Here is a 24,595-nt window from a genome sequence, read left to right on the forward strand (position 1 = left end):
ATTAGTCATCAGTTAACACGTTCACTCTTTTAAACTTCCTGTGGTGTGAAATGACACTTCAATTCAATGGAAATAACCACAAAAATTGCATTAAAGTATTAAGTATTTTATTTACTTTTTCAGGCTTGAATATGTTTCATATGAAAGGCAAAAAAATTTAAAATGAATACTTTTCCTCTCCACAGTTTAGGCACATTACAGAAAGGCGATTTGTAAATGAGACCGTCTGTGACAAAACAAACATTGGAGGAGACGAAAAAAATAAAAGAAAAAAGCAACAGACACTAATGGGCTCTGCACACCCACACAGATGCTGTCAGTTATTTCCAGCAGTGTGAGGGGATGAGAGCGATGTTGGCTTTAACGTGCACGCAAACGGAGACATGACATCAGCAGACTGCAGCGACCTTTAACCCGACAGCAGGGAGGAAACATAAACAGAGTTAATATCAGGGTTTAAAAACAAGATGCTTAAAAACTAGTTTAGACCTCAAATATCTCCTGCAGACCGCCTTCACCTTCAAACACTCCTTATGGCTTTAGTAGCATCTCAGTGGTCGAACACCGAGTGAGAATACTGAGGTTACATCATATAAAGTCATCACGAACAAACAGGAAACACTGTTTCTGATTCACACACCTCCCTCCTCCTCAGGCACCGTTTTTACATCCATCAGCTGAGTCTGACACCAACAAATGCAGGAGATCAGACACACTTAATGTCTTTATCGCCAACTATTTGACAAATATTTATGAATAGAAGCCAAATGAGAATGTAAAAGTTGGGAGTGACACATCGAGACACCGTCTGCCGATTTTTGCACATTTTTCATCCCAATTTTACAACGAGGGGATTTTAACTCATTGCAGTGGAACTTAAAATCCTCACAGGTTTCTGGGGGAAGCAGATCGGCGCTACGACAAAAAAACAAAACATAAAAGATCATAAAAAGATCTTTGTGGTGGCACCAAAACGCACCAGCGAGGAGTCTATGGCATGTTTTCTTTTACGTCTTACAGAGGCAAATGCAAACCTTCTCACTTGGTCAACGATATAAAGTTTCCTTTTCAAATCATCTGGAACATAAACGCAAACAAGCAGGAAAACATATTTGCTTAGGACTTCTGTTTGAACTTAAACTGACTGAATAAAACACACAGTATCTGCGTCTGTTCTGCTTGACTAGTTCAAAACAAACAGTGAACTGTTAAGACTTGAGATGTCTGAAACATTCCATCAGTAATCACAGAGAAACACAAGGCTGCAATGTTAATCGTGTAGTTGTATTACAATCTTAATTCCCATGATTAAAATAAATGTTCTTTCTAAATCTGAGTACATGATTGTCTTCCTCAAATTATCCAGATTTAGTATCGGCGTTTGTCATTTGAGCCGTAAAAACCTCGCAGCCTTTCTAACTATTCCAATAACTGTGCTGCCGTTAAAACGTCCCACTGACATTGTTGGTTGAAGACAAAAGCAAAAAAAGATCAGGAGGAGATTAAAAAAAAAAAAAACGATTATCATTTCATTCAGACTGTGGTTCCTGCTTCATCACACAGCACGGCGTTACCAGAGTTTGAATGTCAGACTGGCTTTTTTTAAAAGGCAGGAAAATGGAATGATGTGCAGTTATTTGGAATGTAAAAAACAAAAAGCATATGTGTGTGTGTGTGTGTGTGTGTGTGTGTGTGTGTGTGTGTGTGTAGATATTAACATACGATGCTCTCTCACTGCTTCCAACACAAACAGGAACTATGACTTCTTCCTGATGCCTTCAAAATAAAACAAATAAAAAAAAGTAATATTCCTCCAGGTTTCGGATGCGAGTTTGAATGGATCATTTTCTCCACGAAGTAGCGACGGGTGAGAGACGTTAAAATAGCCGTAGAGAGCCCTCAGGTTTTTACACATGTACATAAAAAAAAAAAAAAAAAAAAGTCACATTATGAATGTTTAAATAATTATAATAATTAAAAACATGGAGACAGGAGCTCTTTGAGAGCAGGTCAGCTGCTGCTGTTCTCCGGCCGACAGCACAGCAGGAATAAATACATATATTCATATACGACTAGTAGAGGGGAGCCAAGGAACTTAACTGGAGGGGGGGGGCAGTTTCAAACTGATACCTTTTACAACTCTCTCTCTCTCTCTCCCTCTCTTTGTCTCCCAAACTAAGGGGGTGTTGTTCCGCCCTCAAAACACAAGAGAGAGCAGGCCGTCCTGCACACAACCAGTCCAGAGAGCTGGTTTGGTTCCTTTCTGTTCGGGTAATGTCCGCTTTCTCTCTCTTATTTTCGTGTCCGAGTCACTCCGTCTGGTCGGGCGAGACGGTGAGGAGGCAGGGAGGACAAAAAGAGAGAGAGAGGGAGAGAGAGAGGGAGAGAAAGAGAGGGAGGGAGAGTTTTGGAGAATGGAGGGGAAGGGAGAGCTGCCTGAAATGTAGGCCAAAAGCGGTGGTGGGCGTTTCCATGGAAACAGTGTTCACAGCAGTCAGTGACATCATCAGTACGGAGGGGGAGGCGACTGGGTACGAGGGGGTGGGTTGGGTTGGGGGGGATAAGGTAATGCGTCCCGATTGGCTTGGACTTAGAAATGGTTCTCTCCGCCCACTCTGGTCCTCCGCAGCATCCTGAGGTGAAGACAAAGACGGAGAGGAAGTCTGGAATCCTCGACCGCAACCACAAAAATAAATGAATCACCAGCGAGAGAAAACAGGCAGCACACATTTACCTGGTCTGTCTGTTCTGCGGGTCCATGTGGTCCAGCAGGGCCTCCTGGGACACCCTGAAGTCCTCCAGAGGGGACTGGTAGCGGGACTCAAAGGAGCCCTCTCGGCCCCCGAAGGCCACGGCCTGGGCCGGCGCCTGGGGCACGGGGGACGCGGCGGAGGACGTCGAGGACACCGAGCTCTGGTCGCCCAGACGTTCACGTCCTGACTGGGCAGACGCCGACACCGAGGCGGCGCCGACGGCGAGGAGCGGGCTCAGAACCTCCCCGTTCTCATCCTGAGACCAGATTCACAAAGCAAACGGTCAACGCCACACAGATCTGTTGTTCCTAGCGTTCACATGTTTCACTACTTTGTCTATTATCGTCTGTAGATTTCACCAAAAGTTACCATCAGATAATGCCTCATATGCATATTTAAACACAACATTTAAGAAAACTTGTAATACAATAAATAATCATCTTAATGTCAGTAATCATCTGGTGAAGTTTCATGTTGATATCTATTAGTTATGTTTTTTACCCTATTCACCTGTAGTGTCTTCAACATGTATGTAATTTAACTAAACATATCTTTAAAGGACGTTTTCTCTAAATGAGTTTTTTCTCAGACTCTGATCCAGAAATCTCCACTTCAGTAGCTCTTACATACACCAAACTTTACAGCTTCATTCCTCTCTATATTCTGAAGGTTTCTACAGAGGGGTTTGTTCAGATATCATTCATAGCCTGATTTATACAACATTTTATGACTAAAACATGGAGAAAATGGATTTTTAAAGTTTGTTGAATTTTTGGGTGATTTATGGAGTGATACAAAGAGATATCACAAATTATCTCTGTAAAAAACTGTGACTCTAATATGTCAACAAAATGAAACCAGAATTGTAAACATTAGCATAAAGACTGGAAACAGAGGGGAAAAGCTAGCATGGATCCGTCCAAAAGAATAAAATCCACAAACTAACGCCTCTAAAATCTCTAATTTACAGAATATATCTCAGACGGTAAATACAAAAGACACTTCCAGGAATCTGATTGAGGACCAATTCATCAGCTTTTGTTTATGTTTGAATTAAAAAACGGCAGCTCACCTTTCCCCGGATGATGTTCATGTGGACCAACAGAGAGGCCAACTCCAGATCCTCGTTGTAGCTGTTCTTCAGAGGAACCGAGCGGTAACCTGCCGTCACACAGAGACATTCCTTTATTACACCGCTGATCCACAACAGCACGACTTCAGCTTCACTATCAGAGTCCTTTAACGCGCGTACCTGTCTTCAGGCTGGGAATGGGGAACGTGGCCTGAGCCAGGAAGTTCTGGTCGTTGAACATGTCGATCTCGTAAACCACGAAGCGCAGGTAGGCGAAGGCCGGGTTGCAGACCGCGAACTGGAACGGCTTCTTGGGCCACGTGGGGTTCAGACCGTTGTCAGCTGGGGAGGACAGAGACACGGGGGGGGGAATGTACATCATGGTGTTGTAGAAGAACTTTTCAGCAATAAGTTAATGGAAAAAAATGCATCACTGTGTTCAGACTGTTCTCATACAGAACAGTTTATAGACACACATTAAAAATAATACGCTGTAACACGTCAACGTTTCCTCATACTGCGGTTCGTATCTCTCATGAAAGGTTTTACACTCGTAAATTTAGCTTTTATAAAGTGTAAAAATCTAATTAATGAGATTTTATCTCTGCGGTTTGTGCCGTTATTTATGGTTTCTCTTCTGCTCTCTGGCTCATTGTTACTTCTTCTTTCTAAAGAAAAATCATTTGGTTTCAAAAGACGTTTTGGAGTTAAATTATGCAGAAATGTAATATGCACGCTTCGTATTAGATCTTATGAGAAGTCACTCTTCATGTTTCTTGTGTTTTCCTACAAAAGTCCAGCAACAGGAGACAATTTCCGCTTCTTTCTCTCCAAAATAAACTTCTGTTTTCACAGGAAACAATTCTGTAAGTTTAAGGCAATAAAAGTACTTAGTTAGGTTTAGATTAGGTTTAGTTAAAATGACTACAGAAGTGCTGTTACTGAAGTGCACAAGTTACGTGACAAATAAATCAACATTAACTTCTCATTTCATAAAGAGAAACAAACGGCGGTCCCTGAATGTTGGACCTGATCAACCTGCGTGTGCTTTTGCGGTCTTTATACTTCCTACTTAATTTTTAACATGCATAACACACAAAATCATAGTTATTATAACCCAATAGATGATCTTTTATGAACTTAACGGAGTATTTTACGATCTTTTCTTAAACTTAACCAAGATTCAAGATTTATTATTATCATTTATTGTCACTCTGTACTGTATGCATGTAAAGAGCAGAAATCGACACATGTTGCTGGACTTTCTTAGGAAAACAAACCGCTGCGTGAGGATTCGTAGCTTCTACACAGAAAGATGCAGAATTTTTGCAGAATTTCACTACAAAACACACCAAAAAAAGATATATATTTTGTTTTGGCTCATTGCTCCTTCTGCTGGAAGAACCAGAGAGCAGAAGAGATATCGTAAATTAAAGCAGCAGAGAAATATTCTCATTATCATCCCATGTTAGAACTGTGTTTCTTCTTTGGCTAAGACCTGATGTGAGCGGTGTTGATGTTTTCTCTTTGTATTCCCACACATGGCTTAGTTGTTTGGCACAACTTCCTGTTTTTCTGGATCCAGACAGGAAATGACACTCTGGTCGTGTATCCAGTAAACAGTAACCGCTCATTCCTTCTTGGCAGGAGCAGTTTAACAGACACACCCCACGGTAAAGGAATAGAGCAGCGCTCACCTTCTGAGTCAGTCTTTTGCTTGGCGCTGTCGTAATCCGCCCCGCACACCTCGATCTCGATCAGAGGACACACTATGCCGCGTCCGTGTTTGGGCAGGTGACGGGCGCCCAAAACCTTCAGAAGAGACGGAACAAAAAACAGGTTACTACTTTAGATCTTCTCAGTTCACAAACAAAAACACTGAGGCAGAGGGTTCCTCAGAGTCTGACACTGTGGGCTCTCCAACACGCTGTCACTGCTGGTAGTGTTGTTTTATTGCTTTCCTTTTTGGGGAAATGATATTCACACTTTGGGTTAAGGTTAGATTAGGGTTAGGGGTTAGATTGAGTGAAACTTAACTTTATCCACAACAAAGACTCTTTTCATATCGATGAACGGATCAAATCAGTGGTGGACCTACAGTCACCACCTTACTTTCCTTTTGAGAACGCCTGCATGCCCTTGACCCTTATCCCAGAAGCAGTATCTTTGCCTCACATCTCTTTGTGCCCCCTCCCTTCATCTCTCCCACCCCTATGCTGGGGAGGAGCAACCCACAGTTTGAAAACCTCTGCACAAAGGCATCACTAGTACCGATCCTCTCTCTGCTGTACCTCTATCTCCAGAGTGACTTGTTCGAGGCCTCGCAGCGTATGTTTGTCGAAAGGATCGAAGCTGTCGTCCCTCATGATGGGCGGCTGGAGGACGTAGCCGCTCCGTCCGTTCAGCATGAACAGAGCCTGGTTCATTTGCATGGGCTTGTCTGAACGTGGGGAAAAGTAAAAAATAAAAAAGTGTTAGGAAAAGAAGGAAAACAAATATATTCTATGTTTTTTCTTAATAAATCTGACCCGACCTGCTGTCTGGAAGTTGAGCGCCACCAGCTGGGACCCACAGAGCCACATGGGCAGAGGGTCGTAGTTGGAGGAGTCTAGTCTCTGGCCTCTCGGGTAGATCCTGGACAGCTGCAGTCGGTTGTACTGCAGGAACTTCTTCCCTTTGATCTTGTTGACGTACTTCTCCGCCTTGGTCTCGGGGAAGGATGACATGTCCCGGAAACAGGCCCGCTCTGTGCCAATCTCTGCAGGAGGAAGAGAGGAGACAGGCATGACTGTCCAGTAGTGATATTGGACTTGTGCCTAGTGGTGTAACGGAATGTTGTTGATCTGGTGCACCACAGATTAATTACAGTTTAACGATAACCACCACAGTGTGGAATAAAGTTTTACTGACGACCGTTATCCTCCAATATTCAGTCAAATATGGGATCAGTTATGAGTCAGTTATATTTTCTCCTTTTTTTCCCTTTGTGCTGATCCGATCCGTTATCTGATCCAAAACATAAGTTTATGATCTGTTGCACCACTACTTGTGTCTACTTGTATCATGTCACAGGTATGAAATCAGGAACATCTCAAACCCTTTGTGTGTTTTAAACTGCACGTTCACAGTCCAATAAGAGTGCGTGACCCTTACTGTCTTCATCAAACGGCACCGGCCTGCAGTAGATGACCAGGTCGGACAATTCCAGTGCAATCTTCTTCCTCCTCTCCATCATCTTCCCCTCCTCCAGCTGGGCACAGGGGGGGGGGGACACATTTTAAATATACAGCAGCTCAAACTGTAGCACACATAACTCCACATCACTGATGTGAAAAAAACTCTAGCCTGAAGCTTCTTCCTCCCCCATCAGAGCAAAACAAAACAGCTCTGTGAGTTTGCAGAAAGGCATTCCTGACAAACACCATATGTGCTCACTGCTTCTTAAATACAGGTTATGGGTATAAAAAGGAATACACAAGTCACCCACAATGTGGCTTCAATGAGCACGGAATGAGTCAGGGCCCTACGTTTTTCTGTGATACGTTCTGTGTATATTCACCTTGGCCTCCGATGTCATGGTGACCTCGCGGATCTTGAACACCCATTCCTTGAGTTCTTCTTGGCTGTTGGCGGCGACGTCCAGCACCGGGCCGGTCCTCATGGAGGCGTTGGGCACCAGGGAGAAGACGTGAGGCCTGCTGCCCTTCCCCTCAGTACGCACAACTGAAAACAAAATACATCAATTTTTTTTTAAAAAAAGAGTTAGAAAAAAAAGAAGGCAAAACAGGTTTCCTACAGTATTTAAACTAATAATAACAAAATATTTTCTTTATTTGCTTGTTTCTATGGCAATTACATTTCAATAAAGTAGTAAGAAGAAACAGAGGCTGTGTTTAAACATCTTCATCAGCTGTTATCTGATTGGACGCGCTTTAGAAAGGTCAGAGGCAAACGGGGTTAAAGTTCAAATCAATTTAACCTTTGCACTACTTTCCAAATCGCATCTTTCTTTTTTATTTATTTACTTTAAGCACAAACTGCAGCTGCTCTTGTAAAGTCCGTACTGTTGCAGGCAGCGTGCATTCAGTTGCTACGCCGTCGTTGCACCTTGAACTTTGACCCTCTTTGCTCTTAAATCTGCTGCTCAAAGGATTGTGGGTCAGAACAGCCAGAACAAAAAGCATGCCGCAGAATGCAGACCAGATGCAGTGGAACATCCTGGTATTTTCAGCATACTGCGTTTGACATACTATATATATTATTTTGGTATACTTAATAGTATAGTTGAAAGGTTGCAATACACATCCAAAGAAAAACAAAGTGTTCCACTGCTGTGATTCTGCCAGTGGTCATGTGAAGGAACAAAGTGTTCAAGCTATAGATAGATCTGTCCCTCTCATACCACCACTAGATGGAGCCAAAGAGCCACCCAAAGGCAGAGACAGGCTCAGGTATTTACTGTGGTTAGCAGAGGCATGACAGCATGTGCCAACACTAATGGATGTGTATCGATTGAACTGGAGGATGTCAATAAAATACCAGCTACCGAGCTGCGAGAAAGGCAAGAGTCATAATAGAGCCAAAAAGGTAAGAATGAATAATAGAACAGGCTGATAATGGACAACAATGACTGTAAAGAAGGAGACGACTGTGTGAAATTAAAGAAACAAAAAGAGGGCAGATGTTATGTGCATGCATGTGAGAGAAAGAGGTGACGGCCTGCTCTGCAGCTCTTGCAGCACAGAGTCGAACAGGAAGTGGAGGGGCCCTCTCACCGATCTGACAGGAAGACACGTCCACGCTTCCTCTCAGCAGATCTCCCAGCGGGCTGTTCTCTGTCATCTCCTGCGTGACGGAGACGAGGAGGATTAGAAGACGAGTTTAAAAAGCAGCAAATCCGCAGCAGTTAAGTATCTCTATCACAGTGGATGATTGACGGATGAGTCATGGGACCCGAGCTTCCTGCGGAGGGTGTTGCAGGTGCATTTATTCCACTTCAAATACGCTCTCGGCTTTGATCCTCACCGTTCTATCGGGCTCCGCCGCCGACGGACTGATCTCCTCCACGTAGTTGGCAGGAAACCACAGCTGCTTCTTCCCTCCACAGTCACCCTTCCACCTGAGAGGAGAAAACAAAGAAACATGGGAGAAGATGATATTTAGCAACACGATGGCCTTAAAATAATGCCAACATTGGGTTAATAGTATGTAAAACAAATGTAATAAGCAGTTATATTTCACATACAATTCACATGTGCATTCAAGATTTGTTTTCATGGTTTTTACACTTATTAGTTGAATTAAATAAAGTAAAAGGCACAGAGTTTAAATCTAATCAAAACAATAGACAGGCAGAATAATAAATAAATAAATAAACATATACATAAAATAGTAATAATTACAATTAATATAGTTTCTATTTAAAATAAATTATAAGTAACGAGATGCATTGGGTTAAAAATATGTCAAATGTTTTTGTATTGAGCACTCGTATTTTACATACAATTCATGTGTGTATTCAAGCCAAATTTTCATGGTTTGTACATTTATTAGTAACATTAAACAAAAGTTCTATGTAGAGAGTTAATATCTAAAAATGATAGAGAGACAGAACAAGGAATGAAAAAGTATAAATAATAATCATTTCTATAAAAAGTACAGAGTTGCACTGGGATGATATTATAACAGATACTCTATTTTATCACATAGTCCCGTCATGTATAATTCACCCTGTGAAAAGTTTTCACAAACAGGATTTGTCTAAATGGAGAATTAAGAGCTCCTATACGAGAGTCACTCACCATCCTCCTTCCTGTTTGTCCACATTAGAGATAACGGCGTTCTTGATGAAGGAGAGCTCGTCGTCTCTCTGGGCTTTGTACTCGTACATGGCTCTCACTGTGCACTGAGAAGACAAGACGGGAGGTTGAGACACAAACACTCAAACACACACACAGGTGGACAGGTCCGTCTCCATTCTGGACGCTCACCTTAAACGTTGGCATTTGGTTGGCCTCCACGTAGAAGCCTGGATTCCTGCCCTCGTACAGCGACCCGTAGTCCGGCTCCTATTGGACGACAGAGTGTGTGGGTTAACAAGCCCTTTCACGAGGCTGCGGGGTTTTGTTAGCTGCAGACTCTGTTGGTACTCACAGCAGTGCCGATCTTCTCCAGTGTGTCCTCGTTGATGGGATAGCGCAGCTTCATCTTGCGGTACAGAGGATGCTTCTCGTAGTAGCTGATGAGATCTACGAGGCTGTCGAACTCCGAGGTGCCCAGCACCACGTTCTGACCCTCCTGCTGCACGCGACAGTGCTTTATCTTCCCCTCGGCCCTGAGGACACACCAGACATGTTAGCTCAGTCTGCATTTATGTGAGCATTAGTTTACTTTTTTAGGATTTATAACATCTGCCTTTCTCTTCAGTCATCCTTGTACATGAAAAGAAAGTGAGAAGCTAACAAACGTATCTCTACATATAGTTTGCCTTTTATAGTGTCCAGAACGTCTCATTTAATTTAGTTTTTTATTGGTTGAAGCAGAAAAAAAAAGTAAGGAAGGTTGCGCTGTCTATTTTTGCTGTGGCACGCTGAAAAAAATTGAAAGGACTCAGGCGACCTCCGGTTCTGCAGAGGGAAGCCAAGGTGGTAGTGTCTTAAAGCTGCATTCTCTCTCCTGTCCATCAGGGGGCGACTCCTCTGGTTGTATAGAAGTCTATGAGAAAATGACTCTACTTCTCTCTTGATTTATTCCCTCAGTAAACATTGTAAACATGAGTTTATGGTCTCAATCTCTAGTTTCAAGTCTTCTTCAATACAGCATGATGTTCATTTAGTAAATGATGCTCCATTTAGAGTCAAATAAACTGGCTGCTCTAACCTGCCCGGCAAAATAAAAGCAAGGGGGTTTTCGTGAGGCACATGTGCTGCTCCTGCAGGCGGTGTTGCCCTGGCGATAGAATACAAAACAAGTATGACTAGATAAGAGACTAAGGATATTAGGAAGTCACCTGAAGGAAATGGCAAACGAATTGGGTTGCGTCCTCTTCCTCACAAGGAAAGCCCCGTCCCGTGGCACCCTCATCAGCATGTTTTCTGCATGGCTCCTGGAGAGGTTGGCATGGTACCACCTGAGGCAAACAGACGGTTTAAGATGATTAGAGCAGTTTCACTTCACGCCTCATAAAACTATATTCAGAGTCAGAGAAATCTTTTTTTGATCCGTGCGAGGTTCTGCACTCGTCGATGACTCACTCTTTGCTCTCGTGAGCGTTGGTCTGAGGCACCGGCTCGGTCAGCTTCATCTCAAACTCGTTGCAGCGCAGCGCCACCTGCTGGTAGTGGTTGATCAGGGCGAAGAGCGTGTCGAACACCAGGTTGTCTGTCAGGTAGAACTTGGGGCTGCCGGCCTCCTGGCGAGAGTGGATGCGACAGTGTTGCACCCGTCCAGAACGCCTGGAGCAGAACGATTTACAAACTGTTAGGTACAGTATTGTGTTTATAGGTCATTATGTAGATGAGCGTTCACACTGAAAAATAAAAACATCCTCCTTGTTAACCTTGAACATACTGTCCTCTGAGTGTCTGAGCATTGTTTCCATACATGGTGTGTTAATCACATACGTCCAGATTGATTAGAGGCTGAAACGGATGATGTGACACGGATTGATCTGTGTGTGTCACTCATTTTTGCACGACAGACAGACAGACAGACACACAGACAGACAGACAGACACAGACACACACACACAACGCCATACAGTGTACATAATTCACTGCCACACAAATGCAGTGTGTGTTAAATGTGTAGAAAGTTTGCAGTATCATGTGCTCCATACCAGAAGGACAGCGTGTAGTCCCCAACGAAGGTCTCGCTCTCTCGGACCAGGAAGGAGCCGTCGGGCGCTCCGGTCTCCAGGCAGTACTCCGACAGTAACCTCTCGGCTATCTGCCGCCCGTCTCGCCCGGCGCCCAGCTTCCCGTGGAACCATTTCTCTGTCACGTGCTGGTCCATACCGTTGGACACCTGGAAGATCAGAGAAGAGAGAGGGATGAGTTAGTCCGTTTAGCTGCAACATTTAGAGCCTTAAAATTTCTTCCTCACTGACCAGCTGCTTTCATTTACACAAAAAGAAAAATCACTTCTGGATCTGACCCAAACTGACAACAACCTCTGTTTAAAACACTGCATTTTTAGGGGTGTAATGGTACAAGTATTTGTATTGAACTGTTTGGTACATGACGTATGATTCTGTACACCATGTGACCCAAACAGCTGTTTATATCTACTACTTGCATATGCGTAACAGAAAATTCTGGAGCGGGAATTTTTTACCTGTAACGTTTTGGAAGCACCCCATTGGTTGCTAGTTGCATCATTTTCCCCCCAAATGAGCTACGGCTAGTCCCGCTCTACTATGCTGCAATTGGCTAATACTGTGCTATTACTACTGTGCTGTGATTCGCTGATTATCTGGCGATAGGAATGTGATTTTTTTTACGTTGTGACAAGAGCTTTTGATGTGAAAGAAGTTGTTAAATTTCCCCCATTTAGAGGCTGGCTAGTGAGCTAGCTAGCTTGCTAATTCCACTTCCATACTACACTGTTAACAGACACATGGGAGAGGTTTGCCTCTGCCAGAAATATCCTTTAGGTTTAGGCAAAAAACCTGCTCAGTTAGGTTTAGGAAAATATCATAGTTTTGATTACAATAAACCCTTTCTAGCAGAATGCCCTGAAGGCTAAATTTTCAACAGAAATACTTATTATCTGCATTTTCTTTTTTTCCATATTGCAATTAAAACTTACAGTCAATTTTGTGTGTTAAACCCTTAATATTTCTCCTACTGTAAGTAAATTAGGTGCCATGTCTGGTGCTGCACGGATCCTGTTACATTACAAGTTCAAAACCAGGACAGGTGATTCTCATCTCTACGGACGTCAGCAGCAGATCAGGCCTACTAACCTCACGGTGCTCCTCCTCGTCATCATTTCCCTGGTTACTGGAGGTCTCCTCCGAGTAGTAGATCTTACTGCTGGTCAGGACAAAGAAATGAGGGTACCACTCCTAGGGGACGGGGGGGAAGAGAGAGAGAGAGAGAGAAAGAGAGGATGAGCGGTTAGCTGAAATATTTAGAGCATCCATGTGTCGCACTGAAAAGGGGCCAAGGAGGCAAGAAGCTGCCCTCTTATAACGAATTGAACCATCTAAAAGACAAAGAAAAGAAGTCCATAAAGTGGGACACAAATATAAAATAATTTGAAACTAAAGAAAAGAGCATCAAGCCATGACATGATGCTGTGTCTCTTGATAATAGAACAGGCCCATATTCTCATATTTCAAGCACACGCTTACATGATTAATGGGGTCTTCCAGGTACAGGATGCCGTTTTTGATGGAGTTGCTGATATCGTTCTCCGAGTAGGGGGTGGAGGTGGACACCTCCTCGTAGGCGCTGCCTTCTGCAAGCTTCTTATGCTGCAGCAGATGAAAAGGAGGACAGACGATCAGAAAGTTGTATACGAAGCTTCCATTCAAACTTATTTTCACACAGAAATGTGCACAAAAAGATCACGTCGTGTCTGCTGCTGACCTTGATGAGGATCTTCTTCTTGAGCTGGTTTGGCGACGGCAGGCCGTCCGCCGCGATGTCCACCGCTTTGGTCAGCAGCATGTCTCCAAACACCTTCTTAAAGTAGGTGGCCATGTTCCTCTGCTGCACAATACTACAGTGGTCCTCAATGGACAGGATGATGGGATATCTGCAGGACGACATTCACAGAAATCCCCCACTTACTTTCTCACACACACACAAAGCAGTAACACGCTGCAGCCTGCCCATTGTTTCCACTGATATTTATGTTTGAAGGTGCCGTTTCCTCATCTTTGTCATCTCTTATCTTTTCATCGTATCATGTGAAAAAACAAACGGGTCGCGCTCATGCAGACTCGCTCGTGCACTCACTCGGATGTGACGAAGGCGTGCTCTTTGATCGTGGTCAACACATCGCAAAACTTGATTTTTGTTGTGAGGGTGTGTCCGTGGTAGATGACTGGCATTCCATCTGGACCATCCCAGCAGTCCACTGTAAACAAACACACACACCCACACACACAGAGATCACCAACAGCAATACATGAGTAACAAGCTCACATCATAATTGTTGACTTTTGTGTCGGGCATAGCGACCCTTAACCCACTATAAGCCCGTCCTATTCATGGGAACCTGCTTGACAAGGGTGTGGCGTCTGCATTAAAAGTACAACTGTAGAGGGATAACAAGCAGGTTTAAGACGGCTAATTACAAGGTTGAGAAGTGAAGTGGTGGTGATTTACTGTACGTGGTCAAATCTGTAGCATATGTGTGTGTGTGTGTGTGTGTGGGGGGTGTTTTTACCCACGTTCGATACAGCGGCAGCCCATCCTCAGACAGCGAGCGTACGCCTCCAGAGACGATTCGCTGGAAAACTGGTCTCCCGTCAGGTAGCTAAAAATAAGCAGATAACGTCAAAGCACGCAGACAAAAACACACTCGCATCCAACCAGTTTGACAAAAGGATTGACGTACACACACACACACACACACACACACACACACACACACACACACACACACACACACACACACACACACACACACACACACACACACACACACACACACACACACACACACACACACACACACACACACACACACACACACACACACACACACACACACACACACACACACGTTTGTCTGGTAGCACAAACGCATTGAAATGCTTTAAATGCTTTATCAAAAAGAAAGGCTCTTTTCTTTTGTTGACTGGAGGAAACACTTCGTACTCATTCAGTCGGTCACTTCAAACCTAATCAAAGCAGCATGGGAAGTTTTCATTCCTCTGCTCCAGTGATTGTTGTTTCACTTCCAGTACAGACGGATTTTCATCTGAACTGCCTTTCAAACACTTTTCAATGGGAGGAAAAATACATTTTCCTGCAGAAATACACGCCTGGGTCTCATTCTGGAAGTTGATTGTTGTATGGAGTCTGTTTAAAAGCCCTCTCTGGTTGGAGGATCCCAGACTCCAGTGTTACCAAGGCCATTTAAATGTATGTGTGAGAGCTTCGGGCTCCGTTCCTTACGTGTTGTGTGAAGAGGAGATCCAGTAGTGGGACACAGGGTTGTTCATGTTGTCAGGACACACCTGGTCCAGGGAGGAATCCCAGATGGTGTTCTCTTTGGAGAACAGGTATGTCAGGAGCTAAACGGGAAAGAGGAGAGCAGTAGGAATGAAAACAAATGTCTGGACTGTCCTTCACTTGCAGAAGACGACCGCAAGTGTCCAAATCCACAATTCATCAAGTCTGCAAAAGCCTCGAGCAAACTTTCTTTGGACTTCCAGAAAATACTCTTGCATGAAGACTTAATTTAATGTGTGATCCTGAGCCAAGATCTGATCATTGAGTCTGTGTCGGCACCAAACATGGTCTTAACAAATCATTTTTCTGAGTGAAGAAGTATTCAGTACTGTTCTCTCAAAACCAAAGTAAAATTAAATGACATCACTCCAGTGTTGTAGGACTTGAGATCGGTCTTTTTGAAAGTTTAATGAGCTCTCAAAATTCTGTGAGATCTTTCAGATCAATTTGGGGACAGACTCTGGTTTACATGTTCAACATTTTATCATCATGTAGTGTGGGATTATGTTTTTCTTTTTTTTTTAATGCAGCTACTGCAGTGACAAAGCTGACTGGTCTGGTCTTGGTCTTGACCCGGTCTCAACCCCTAAAAGTCTTGCTCGTAATCCACTCTGGTCTCGGTCTTCAATTGTTTGGTCGAGATCCATCACAGTCTTGGTCTCGTCTCTGTCTCCATAAACCCTGGTCTTGGTTTTGACTAGGACTCGTTCTGCCTTGTTCTTGACTTGGTTTCAACCCCTCAAAGTCTTGTTTTTTTCTCAGTCTTGTCACGGATTTGACCCAACCGGTGTCAAAGTCAAACATGTGGTGGCCTTTATCTACAGCAGCTATATTATGTACTTCACACATCACTCCTTTAACAGACCCCCCCACAGCGGGTCAACAACTGTTTTTCTTCTTTAGGTGCTACTTTCAGTGTGACCAATGCTCACTGAAAATAACCTAAGGGTTATAACTGGCACCAGCTTCCTCTTCTCTTTTGTCAACCACAGCTTCATGGGACCACAAAGAGTCCCTTTACTTTCTGAGGAACTCTCACCGGCATCAACCTTTTCTCATCTCTGTGTGGGAGGAGGTGTTTTAGGCCAAGTTTGAGGCTATCCATGTCAATTTCTGAGCATCTCCCACCCACGCCAACAACACAGGGGGGCACATCGGAAAACATAACTCACAAAAACACGTTTTGTTTTTCCATTAGTCTGCAAAGACCCAGAAAAGAGTGTGAAGAGGAGGTGGGAGTGTGTGTACCTCATCTTGGTGGAAATAAGGCTGCTCCACTTCTCTCAGGGGGTCTTTCAGGTAGCCGAACATAAACTCCTGAACTTTGTCGTTGTCCGCGGCCCACAATTCCTGGATTTGTATACAAACGCAGATGTGTTAAGAGCATGTGAATGAAAACAGATGTGCAGCAGAATATTTGTCCAACGACCCGGAGACGTTACCTGCTGAGACTCCAGGAGGAAACCCTTGAAGTCGTCGAGGGAGATCCTCTGTTCTGGTCTGTCAAGGAACCTGGCAGAGAAAGAAACGGTTCATCTCAGTAAACGAATGTGTGACACTGCAGAGTAGGGATTCATATTAAAGAGGGCAGAAATACACCTGTTTTTAAAGTGTAACTTCAGCTACTGTTAAATCACACTGTGCATATTACAAGCGATATTAAAATGCAAATGTGTTTGTCCCTTTCTTGCTCTTTATGCTACGTCAATTAGTTTTGAGTGTCTGAGCAACCGTCTGTATTTGACAGGTTGGGAGTGAGAACGTGTTTACATCTTTCTGTCGTGATACCTATATTTTATCCTTCATGATTTATGCCTAGAATCTTTCCATTTTCCCTGGAAATAGTATGTTTTGGGGAAAAGGTTGTGTATCAATCCGACTGCATAGAGATTCACTGTGTGTGTGTGTGTGTGTGTGTGTGTGTGTGTGTGTGTGTGTGTGTGTGTGTGTGTGTGTGTGTGTGTAGTTTTGACATACCTCTGTATAAACTGGATCTCCATCTGAAAGAACGGAGACATAAAAGGGGAAACATTTCAGTTAATGAATGAAAGCACTTTCCTTTCAGTGAGTATATATCCAGTAATGTAGATCCTGTAGGGGTTTGGTGTGGGGGTGGGGGGGGTTAGTCGTTAGAGGACCACTAAGGTCATCCATTTTAATCCGACCCCAGCCTGCCGGTCGGCCTCTTCCTCCACGTGAGTGTGTCCTAATGGCCTCCACCAGAGGGGTTTGGTGGGTTTTAAACTGGTCCATATTGATCTGGCAGCCATTTGAGAACAGACAGATGGGGGAGGAAGGGTTCTTTGGCGGGGCATCAGACCGAGGGCTGGATGGGGGGGTTTAAGAGTGCCGGGACAGAACGATCGGTGCATACATGAAAATGATTTGCTCTTACGTTTTTCTGAGCGTCGAACATGAGGCTGCGGTAGAGCTGGGCGAACTGGCTGAAGGACACGTCTCCATTCCTCAACTCTGAGTCCTGTAAGACAATCACAAAAAACATTTAGCTTCAACGCATCGGAAAAAAAGGGAAGTGGGCAAGGAGATGGAGCGAGGGGAAAAAGGAGGCTGTGTGGTAAGTAGGAGGAGGTTACCGGAAGTTTCTCTCGGAGGAACCTCATGTTGGGCACCCTGTAGTTGACCTGGCTCAGCATGCTCTTCAGATCCTTGCAGGATATCCTAAAAACACATTTAATGAAATCAACAGATTTTTGTTGAGAAATCCAACACAAACATGAAAAAACACACACAATAAAAGCTTCTGATAAATTCTGTTCTGGTGTGTTTTCGAAATCTACATTCAACCTGAATCAAACACACGTGTTCTCTTTTTACAACGCGGACCGGGGGAGTCAATACCGCCTTAAAAACCTAACAAAGGCTTGCTCTCTCGCCAGGGATGTCACAGACAAACATCGCTGTACATCTCCTTCCATCCTCTGCAGTCTGTTTCCTGCTGCAGGAAGAGGGGTGCTGGTGTGTGTGTCGCTGAGAGGTTAGTTCCTTTTCTACACCTCAACAAAAGCTCTCTCGCAGACACCTAACCCACCAGCCTGGATGTTAGACTGGAGAGAGGACACACAAACTGGTGCACCCCAACAATCTAATTACACACGACTTCCTGCGAGGCTGATCTCATTAACTCTGGAGTTTTGTTTGGTTTTTTTAAACCGAGCCGACTCACCGGTCTTCTCTGTTGCGATCGACGGCGTAGAACTGCTTACGCAACCATCTAATAAAAGAAGAAAAAGCAAAGAGAGTTTAGAGATTTTAATGCATTTAAAACAAACATGGACAAACCATTTTTACGGCTTTGGGTGTAATGTTTACCTTTCTATCTGGAGCGGCGTCGGAGACTTCAGTGTGTCGGCCACAAGCGAGTTTAACCCCTTCACCCACATGGTCATCTCCTCATCTGACGTTGCTGAGGATGAATCAACACGAGACAGATGTTTTCTTTGTTTTTTGTTCTGTTAATCACCCTTTGAATCAGTGGCCTGAAGGATATGTGGTGATGTTAATCGCTAAGTCTATGAAATGTTGAATAATAGTAAAAGAATGGCCATGGTGATGTCTTCACTGAGCTTGTCTGACTAACGGACTTAAAGCTTAATATATTTAATTTACTGACATATATGACAGCAATTAATCACATTTGATATGCTGTAACCAGAGATTTTTGGGGCGTTTAACATGACAAATGATGAATCGATCATCAAAATAGTTGCAAAACAGCATGTGTTGACTCATAAACCTAAGATATAAATACAAAACATCTATAAAAAAAAAAAAAACTACAAAAGAGAATTGGAAACAAAGCACATTAATCATACAAAGGCTAAAGTGATGGGTGTTAGGAGCATTTAGATTGCCTCTCAACGGCTCTCAACATGGTGACGGTGGAGTCGGTTAATGCTAACAGCGCCAACAACAACAACAACAACAACAACAACAGTGCTGACGGAGCCAACAGTGTCTACTAGAGGGGGGAACCGGAGGGTCGGTGCTACGCTTCCATGACAACGGCGAAGATGCTCTATAACAAAGGTGATGCATTACAAGCTCCACCAGTGGTTTGTAATGGTTAAACACTTCCTGTCTCCCAAGTGAGCGTGGTCATGGCGTGTTTAACCCTTCGTTTGGTAGCCGTTAGCGGTCCTGCTAACGTTACTAGCTCTCCTCCTCTCAATTAAAACACAGAATGGTTGTTTACAATGTAACATTATCAGAGATCAGAGACTGAAGAACAACTGTGACTACTTGTATCCGAGTGTGGGCCGGTGTTGGTGTCGGTGTCTGTGTTTACCTGCCAGGCTGAGAGATTTGAGGCGAAACTCGGTGCCGTAGAGGATGACAAAGCAGTGAGCCTGCTCCAGCCTCGTCGCAGAGTCCTCCACGTAACGCTCGAAGTCCCGCGACTTCTGTCCGGGACGGATCTCTTTGATCTCTCGGATGTCGACTGGAGAGGCAGAAGCACAGACGACAAGTTAGCCAAACATATGCACATCCAGAGATGACCTCAATGTAGCTCGGCTAATGTGGGTTTAATTAAAAATCATGACAATAGTATTACTTTTCCGATATCACTTCATGTCCCGGTATGCAAAATCCCATGTAAAAAATAATCAAAATGATGTTCTATACACTTAAAAATTAAGGTTAACATCAGACTCATCTTCACATGTGTAAAAACAAAAACATTCAATAATACATTTTCAAATTTTGTCACAATTTGCTTGGAAATATTAATTTGGTAGACAATATCTTAATTTCTTTCCTCAAAAGCTATAAAAAATAACATTAAATTTACTTCAAGTGCTTGTGGAAGTTGTTTCATGATTTAATCTCTCCATAATTTAATTACATTTTATTTTCTAACCTTCCAAACATACAGCACGTATTTCAAGTATTACAAGATCCCCCCGACCACATAAAACACTGAAGCTGAGACCACGGCCTAAACCACATACAGGTACACTTAAGCTGAAGAGATACAGATATTGTTAGACACAGATTTAAAAAAATTAAGATGATTAACCTTCAGTTGCCTTTCACCACCGAAAACAACCAAAACCACCAATTCCTAATCTCAAACTGGGACACCGAGAGAGTCAGTGGTACAGACCAGTTTGTGGGTCTGAACTACAGATTTAAAAATGCATCGTAGAGTTGTTGTTTGGGTAACTGTGGTTTTGATAATCTAAAGTACAAAGGGCATAAAACAGGGGATATAAAAAGTGATATGCATCTTAATAACACATCCTCATTCATTTATCTATTCATGTGCAATATAAACCCAATATGATCTGTGTATTAACAACCATTCAGTCCGTTTTTATCCTAGTTTAGTTTTATTTTCTTCATGTTTTTTACCTATTTATTATTCTTAACTGTGATTACTTATTGATTATACTTCTTTTGATCTTGTTTTTCATACTTGTGTCTCTTGTTTGTTTGTTTGCACTTCCCACTCTGCTATCCTAATCCTGTAAATGTCCCCACTGTGGGACTAATAAAGCATAATCTAATCTAAAATCTGTATACAGTAATATACTGTATATCCTACAATTTCCTATGCAAAACAGTGCATATGCTTTTAAATGAGATTGATTTATCTTTAGGTATTGATGCCAGCTGAAAAAAAGGAATCCGTCTTGACTCCATCAATAGGCTCTCAGAAAACTTTCTGAGAGCGCCGTCTGCAAAGCAGCTCGACGGGTTCCTATCAGCGTTGTATTAGCAGCAGTTAAAGACCTACAGCAGGGACTCTCCTGCCAAAACACACACACACACACACACACACACACGCACAGTTCTTTCAGGTCCTGCTGCTCTTCCTGCCCCTGAACCACACATCCTGTGCTTTTTGTCGCCTACACACCACATCTGTGCTCACATGTAGGTGAGCATGTTCTATTTCTCAAGTGTGAATTTTTCTTTTTTTTAAAAAGACTCGTCACCAAGCTGAGCTCTCTACTCGTACATTATATCTAAAAGTTCACTTCAGCCAGGCCCGGCAGGCTTTCTGCCTGTGAGCGCGGCCCAGGCCTCTGACAGGTTGATCTCCTTGTCAAAATATTTGGAGGCCGCCTCAGACGGATGCAGGAAATAAAAACGAGATTGCCAGAGGTGTCACCTTACCGAAAGGAGATGAGAGGAGGTATCCTGCTGCTCACTCACACACTTCCTCCAGCGCTCCGTCCTATTTCACACCTAATATTTCGATAGTACCGGGTATGCAATATCTCATTTTCAATAACAGAAATCATGCTTTACTTTGAGGAGCTTTTCTTGATGAAAGTATAATCAAAAAGGTTAATTTGTAATGACAATTATTATTACTTTCAGCCATTGAAACGTCTAGAATTGGTTAAATCTGGATTCAAACAGTAACAAGGTTACAGGCTGAACGTTTGATGCCAACTTCTAGAAAGATTCTACAGATAGACAACGAGGAGTTAGATCAATACACAGGCCTACCACTCGCTCTAATCTAATGACCCTTATCACACAGTCAATCAGTTCATTTTAACATTAGTTGAGTAGCAGAGGAAAGAAAATCAACTTTTTTGGTAATTGGTTAATCGATTTGCAAGCAGAAATAACAAACATTTGCTTGTTAAAAGCCTCTGAAATGTGATGATTTGCTGCTTTTTGATGAATGATGAGTGAAAAAAAAAAGCTATCTGAATAAATCATCTCGGGCATTTTGAAACTATATCGAGCACCTTTCTCTATTTTCACACATCTTAAGAGATAAAACAATAACTAAAGTAACATGTTTGACCACAGATTACATTCATAAAAGATATTCTGTATATTTTTTTCAACATTAGGCTGCAGCACATGAAGTGGTTCAGAGTGCAGTTTCAGAGTTCCTGTGCAGCAGGGAGCGTGACGATGTCTCACAGTGCACCCACACGTCTGCTGATCCCTATCAGCTCCTTTCATATCACGCTGGATGAAGTTGAGCAGGAGGACTTTCCCCATGCACAAATAACTGTCACGAAGCTACACGGAGTCTGTTCCACTTTTTGTAAACGGCGCCCGTTTTCCACAAGTGTTGGCTTAAAGTCCCACTAATTTGTTGATATGTTTCTCACAAACAAACCGGGCCGACAGCCATGTGTGTGACTGAAAAGAGAGCAGCGTGTGAGCTGGAAATGGTTTGTGGCGAGGAAGCATGCGTGTGTGTGTGTGTGTGTGTGTGTGTGTGTGTGTGTGTGTGTGTGTGTGTGTGTGTGTGTGTGTGTGTGTGTGTGTGTGTGTGTGTGTGTGTGTGTGTGTGTTTGTTTAACGGAAGGTGTGGAAAAAGCAAGTCAGAGAGATGACAGACGTGTGCAGGTAGTTCCATCCACATTGAAATTACTGAAAAGACAGCCGAAAGTACCCAAAGATTTTTCCTCATTATTGAGGTTTGTGCATTTCTAAAAAATTAATTTCCAGAATACAGCCGGCGATGGTGAGAATATTCAACAACGCTGTTTACAAAAACTCCTCTCAAAACTTAAATGCACCCCACATTCCCGGCTCAGTGCACCTTTCAAATTAAAGCTGCAACGATGACTTTATAGATTATCATTAAGACCGTCAGAACGGTCTTGTTTTGAAAACAAAAACAAAAAGATGATTCAGTTTACAACGATATGAAACAGCAAAAACAGCAAATAATCCCAACTGATAAACTATAAATGAGGTCGAGTGAAAAATGACAGAGCTATCGATCCACAAATCAATACTATGATCCAATTCATGTTTCAGAGCTAATTCAAGAAATAACTTTGAAGATGTAAATCATCAGAACTATCAGCCGTTAAGATATGCGTGTGCAACGTCCTAGTGCAACATTAGAAGTCTATTCTGCAGATACTCAGTGTGTGTATATATTTATCTTAAGGAAGCTTGTATCTGTCATTATCTGACTTATCGGTGCAGCCGTAGAGATATTATGTTTCCTTGAAATTCAATTGAGTAAAAGGTACTTAACCTTTGGCGACAAACATAGAGTTGTTTTTGTCTTTTTTTTTGTGAATTTCCAGGTGTTTTGGTCATAAATCAAAAATAAAAATGTATGATTTAATTAAAATAAAATGTGAAGGTGTAAAATGGCTTAGAACATTGTGATGGATGGACATGATGATGGCCATTACTCAAAAGGATCAAAAATCCCTCCAAAATACCACATAAGAAGACAAAGACCTCGAGGAACACCGTAGAAAAATCCAGGCTGTGCTTTGGTTTTAATATTCTTTTGACATTTGGAGATTTCTGAGATTGGATGGAGAACACTTCTGTTGTGTAAACTGCTCAGAAACCCTCTTATTGTGGTTATACCTCGTAATACATCCTCTGAATATCCTCGGTCTCTAGCTCGTAGTTGTAAAGTTTCATGAGACTGTGACTATCCTAAAAGGTCACGACAGGTCATTCCATACCCTGATGTTTTTTTTAAATAGCCTCACTTGAATAAAGGGAGACTATCATCATCACACATGAATACGATTATTTGGATCCACAAGAGCTTTCCAGTCAAACCAGGCGGGAAGCTCTGGTTCTGTCAAGTGAAGCCGATGCGGAAGTGTCTTGCCAGCGATCTTGCCGTCGCCATCTTGGATTAAGGCAGTCACCATGTTTTTTTTTTGGGCAATCAATGAACGGAAGTTACCCACAAGGTCAATCACAAGGTAGCCCCGCCCTAAAGCATCCCCTGCTTTATGGTCTGTTTGACTCTAAATGGAGCATCATTTACTAAATGAACATCATGCTGTATTGAAGAAGACTTGAAACTAGAGATTGAGACCATAAACTCATGTTTACAATGTTTACTGAGGGAATAAATCAAGAGAGAAGTAGAGTCATTTTCTCATAGACTTCTATACAACCAGAGGAGTCGCCCCCTGATGGACAGGAGAGAGAATGCAGCTTTAAGACGCCTGCCAGAGATAATAAAGGGATAAGTACCTTGGTGCTCTAATGAGTTAAGCGCATTCATTAAAGAAAAACTTAAAACACTGGATATCGCAGTGAAGTTCCGTGGTAACTCTCTCTGTCTGATAACGTAACAGTCAAACATGAGGAGGTTTCATTCTTATGTTGCTTTGTTATCAGCAACAACGTTCTGTGTTGATGATTCTAAAGGATACTCTGTCAATCAGAAGTCTCTCCTGCATCGAAACAAACTTCACACTCATCGTGTGCAGCGTAATGTAGAGTTTCTATTGAAAAGTGTGACTGTACATGTCAAGTATGTAAACCTTTAAGTTTCTATTACAACATGCTCTGCCCACACATCAAGCCGGTCTGCTGCTGCCACTTCTTCGACAAGACCACATCCTGCTTCGTCAAACCAGACTTACATTAAGTTTATGTCTGGTGGGCCGATTCATGGGCACCAAACAAAACATTATTATGGAAAAGATCACAAAAAAATGTTTATCTATATTTTATATTTAGCAGCATAGTGGAGTTCTGTTTCCACTGATAACTGACATCACTCTCATCGATGAGGAGGGGAATACAGCGGGCCTAAATGTTCCCAAACGATCGCACACTTCCAGTAAATAAAAAAAAAAACCTCACAT

General features: G+C 42.8%; 1 protein-coding gene across 1 annotated transcript in view; it reads right to left on the reverse strand.

The window, feature by feature from the left end:
- Nucleotides 1-90: 90 nt before the first annotated feature.
- plcg1 (phospholipase C, gamma 1) overlaps nucleotides 91-24,595 on the reverse strand; it is a 27,352-nt gene continuing 2,847 nt past the window's right edge. Inside the window, exons 3-33 of the mRNA XM_054609966.1 lie at nucleotides 19,321-19,473; nucleotides 18,345-18,438; nucleotides 18,199-18,246; nucleotides 17,609-17,693; nucleotides 17,410-17,493; nucleotides 16,992-17,014; nucleotides 16,457-16,526; nucleotides 16,263-16,364; nucleotides 14,958-15,076; nucleotides 14,228-14,313; nucleotides 13,791-13,911; nucleotides 13,419-13,587; nucleotides 13,181-13,303; nucleotides 12,791-12,892; nucleotides 11,663-11,850; nucleotides 11,079-11,279; nucleotides 10,835-10,954; nucleotides 9,979-10,159; nucleotides 9,816-9,893; nucleotides 9,627-9,730; nucleotides 8,851-8,944; nucleotides 8,601-8,670; nucleotides 7,385-7,548; nucleotides 6,979-7,075; nucleotides 6,359-6,583; nucleotides 6,117-6,265; nucleotides 5,523-5,637; nucleotides 4,006-4,167; nucleotides 3,826-3,914; nucleotides 2,735-3,009; nucleotides 91-2,633 (exon numbers count right to left, since the gene is read on the reverse strand). Of these exons, the coding sequence (XP_054465941.1) occupies nucleotides 2,591-2,633; nucleotides 2,735-3,009; nucleotides 3,826-3,914; nucleotides 4,006-4,167; nucleotides 5,523-5,637; nucleotides 6,117-6,265; nucleotides 6,359-6,583; nucleotides 6,979-7,075; nucleotides 7,385-7,548; nucleotides 8,601-8,670; nucleotides 8,851-8,944; nucleotides 9,627-9,730; nucleotides 9,816-9,893; nucleotides 9,979-10,159; nucleotides 10,835-10,954; nucleotides 11,079-11,279; nucleotides 11,663-11,850; nucleotides 12,791-12,892; nucleotides 13,181-13,303; nucleotides 13,419-13,587; nucleotides 13,791-13,911; nucleotides 14,228-14,313; nucleotides 14,958-15,076; nucleotides 16,263-16,364; nucleotides 16,457-16,526; nucleotides 16,992-17,014; nucleotides 17,410-17,493; nucleotides 17,609-17,693; nucleotides 18,199-18,246; nucleotides 18,345-18,438; nucleotides 19,321-19,473 (3,734 nt within the window). The 3' untranslated portion in view covers nucleotides 91-2,590. The remainder of the gene's footprint in view (nucleotides 2,634-2,734; nucleotides 3,010-3,825; nucleotides 3,915-4,005; nucleotides 4,168-5,522; nucleotides 5,638-6,116; nucleotides 6,266-6,358; nucleotides 6,584-6,978; nucleotides 7,076-7,384; nucleotides 7,549-8,600; nucleotides 8,671-8,850; nucleotides 8,945-9,626; nucleotides 9,731-9,815; nucleotides 9,894-9,978; nucleotides 10,160-10,834; nucleotides 10,955-11,078; nucleotides 11,280-11,662; nucleotides 11,851-12,790; nucleotides 12,893-13,180; nucleotides 13,304-13,418; nucleotides 13,588-13,790; nucleotides 13,912-14,227; nucleotides 14,314-14,957; nucleotides 15,077-16,262; nucleotides 16,365-16,456; nucleotides 16,527-16,991; nucleotides 17,015-17,409; nucleotides 17,494-17,608; nucleotides 17,694-18,198; nucleotides 18,247-18,344; nucleotides 18,439-19,320; nucleotides 19,474-24,595) is intronic.

This window comes from Anoplopoma fimbria, chromosome 12, assembly GCF_027596085.1.
Source record: "Anoplopoma fimbria isolate UVic2021 breed Golden Eagle Sablefish chromosome 12, Afim_UVic_2022, whole genome shotgun sequence".
Taxonomy (NCBI): Eukaryota; Metazoa; Chordata; class Actinopteri; order Perciformes; family Anoplopomatidae; genus Anoplopoma; species Anoplopoma fimbria.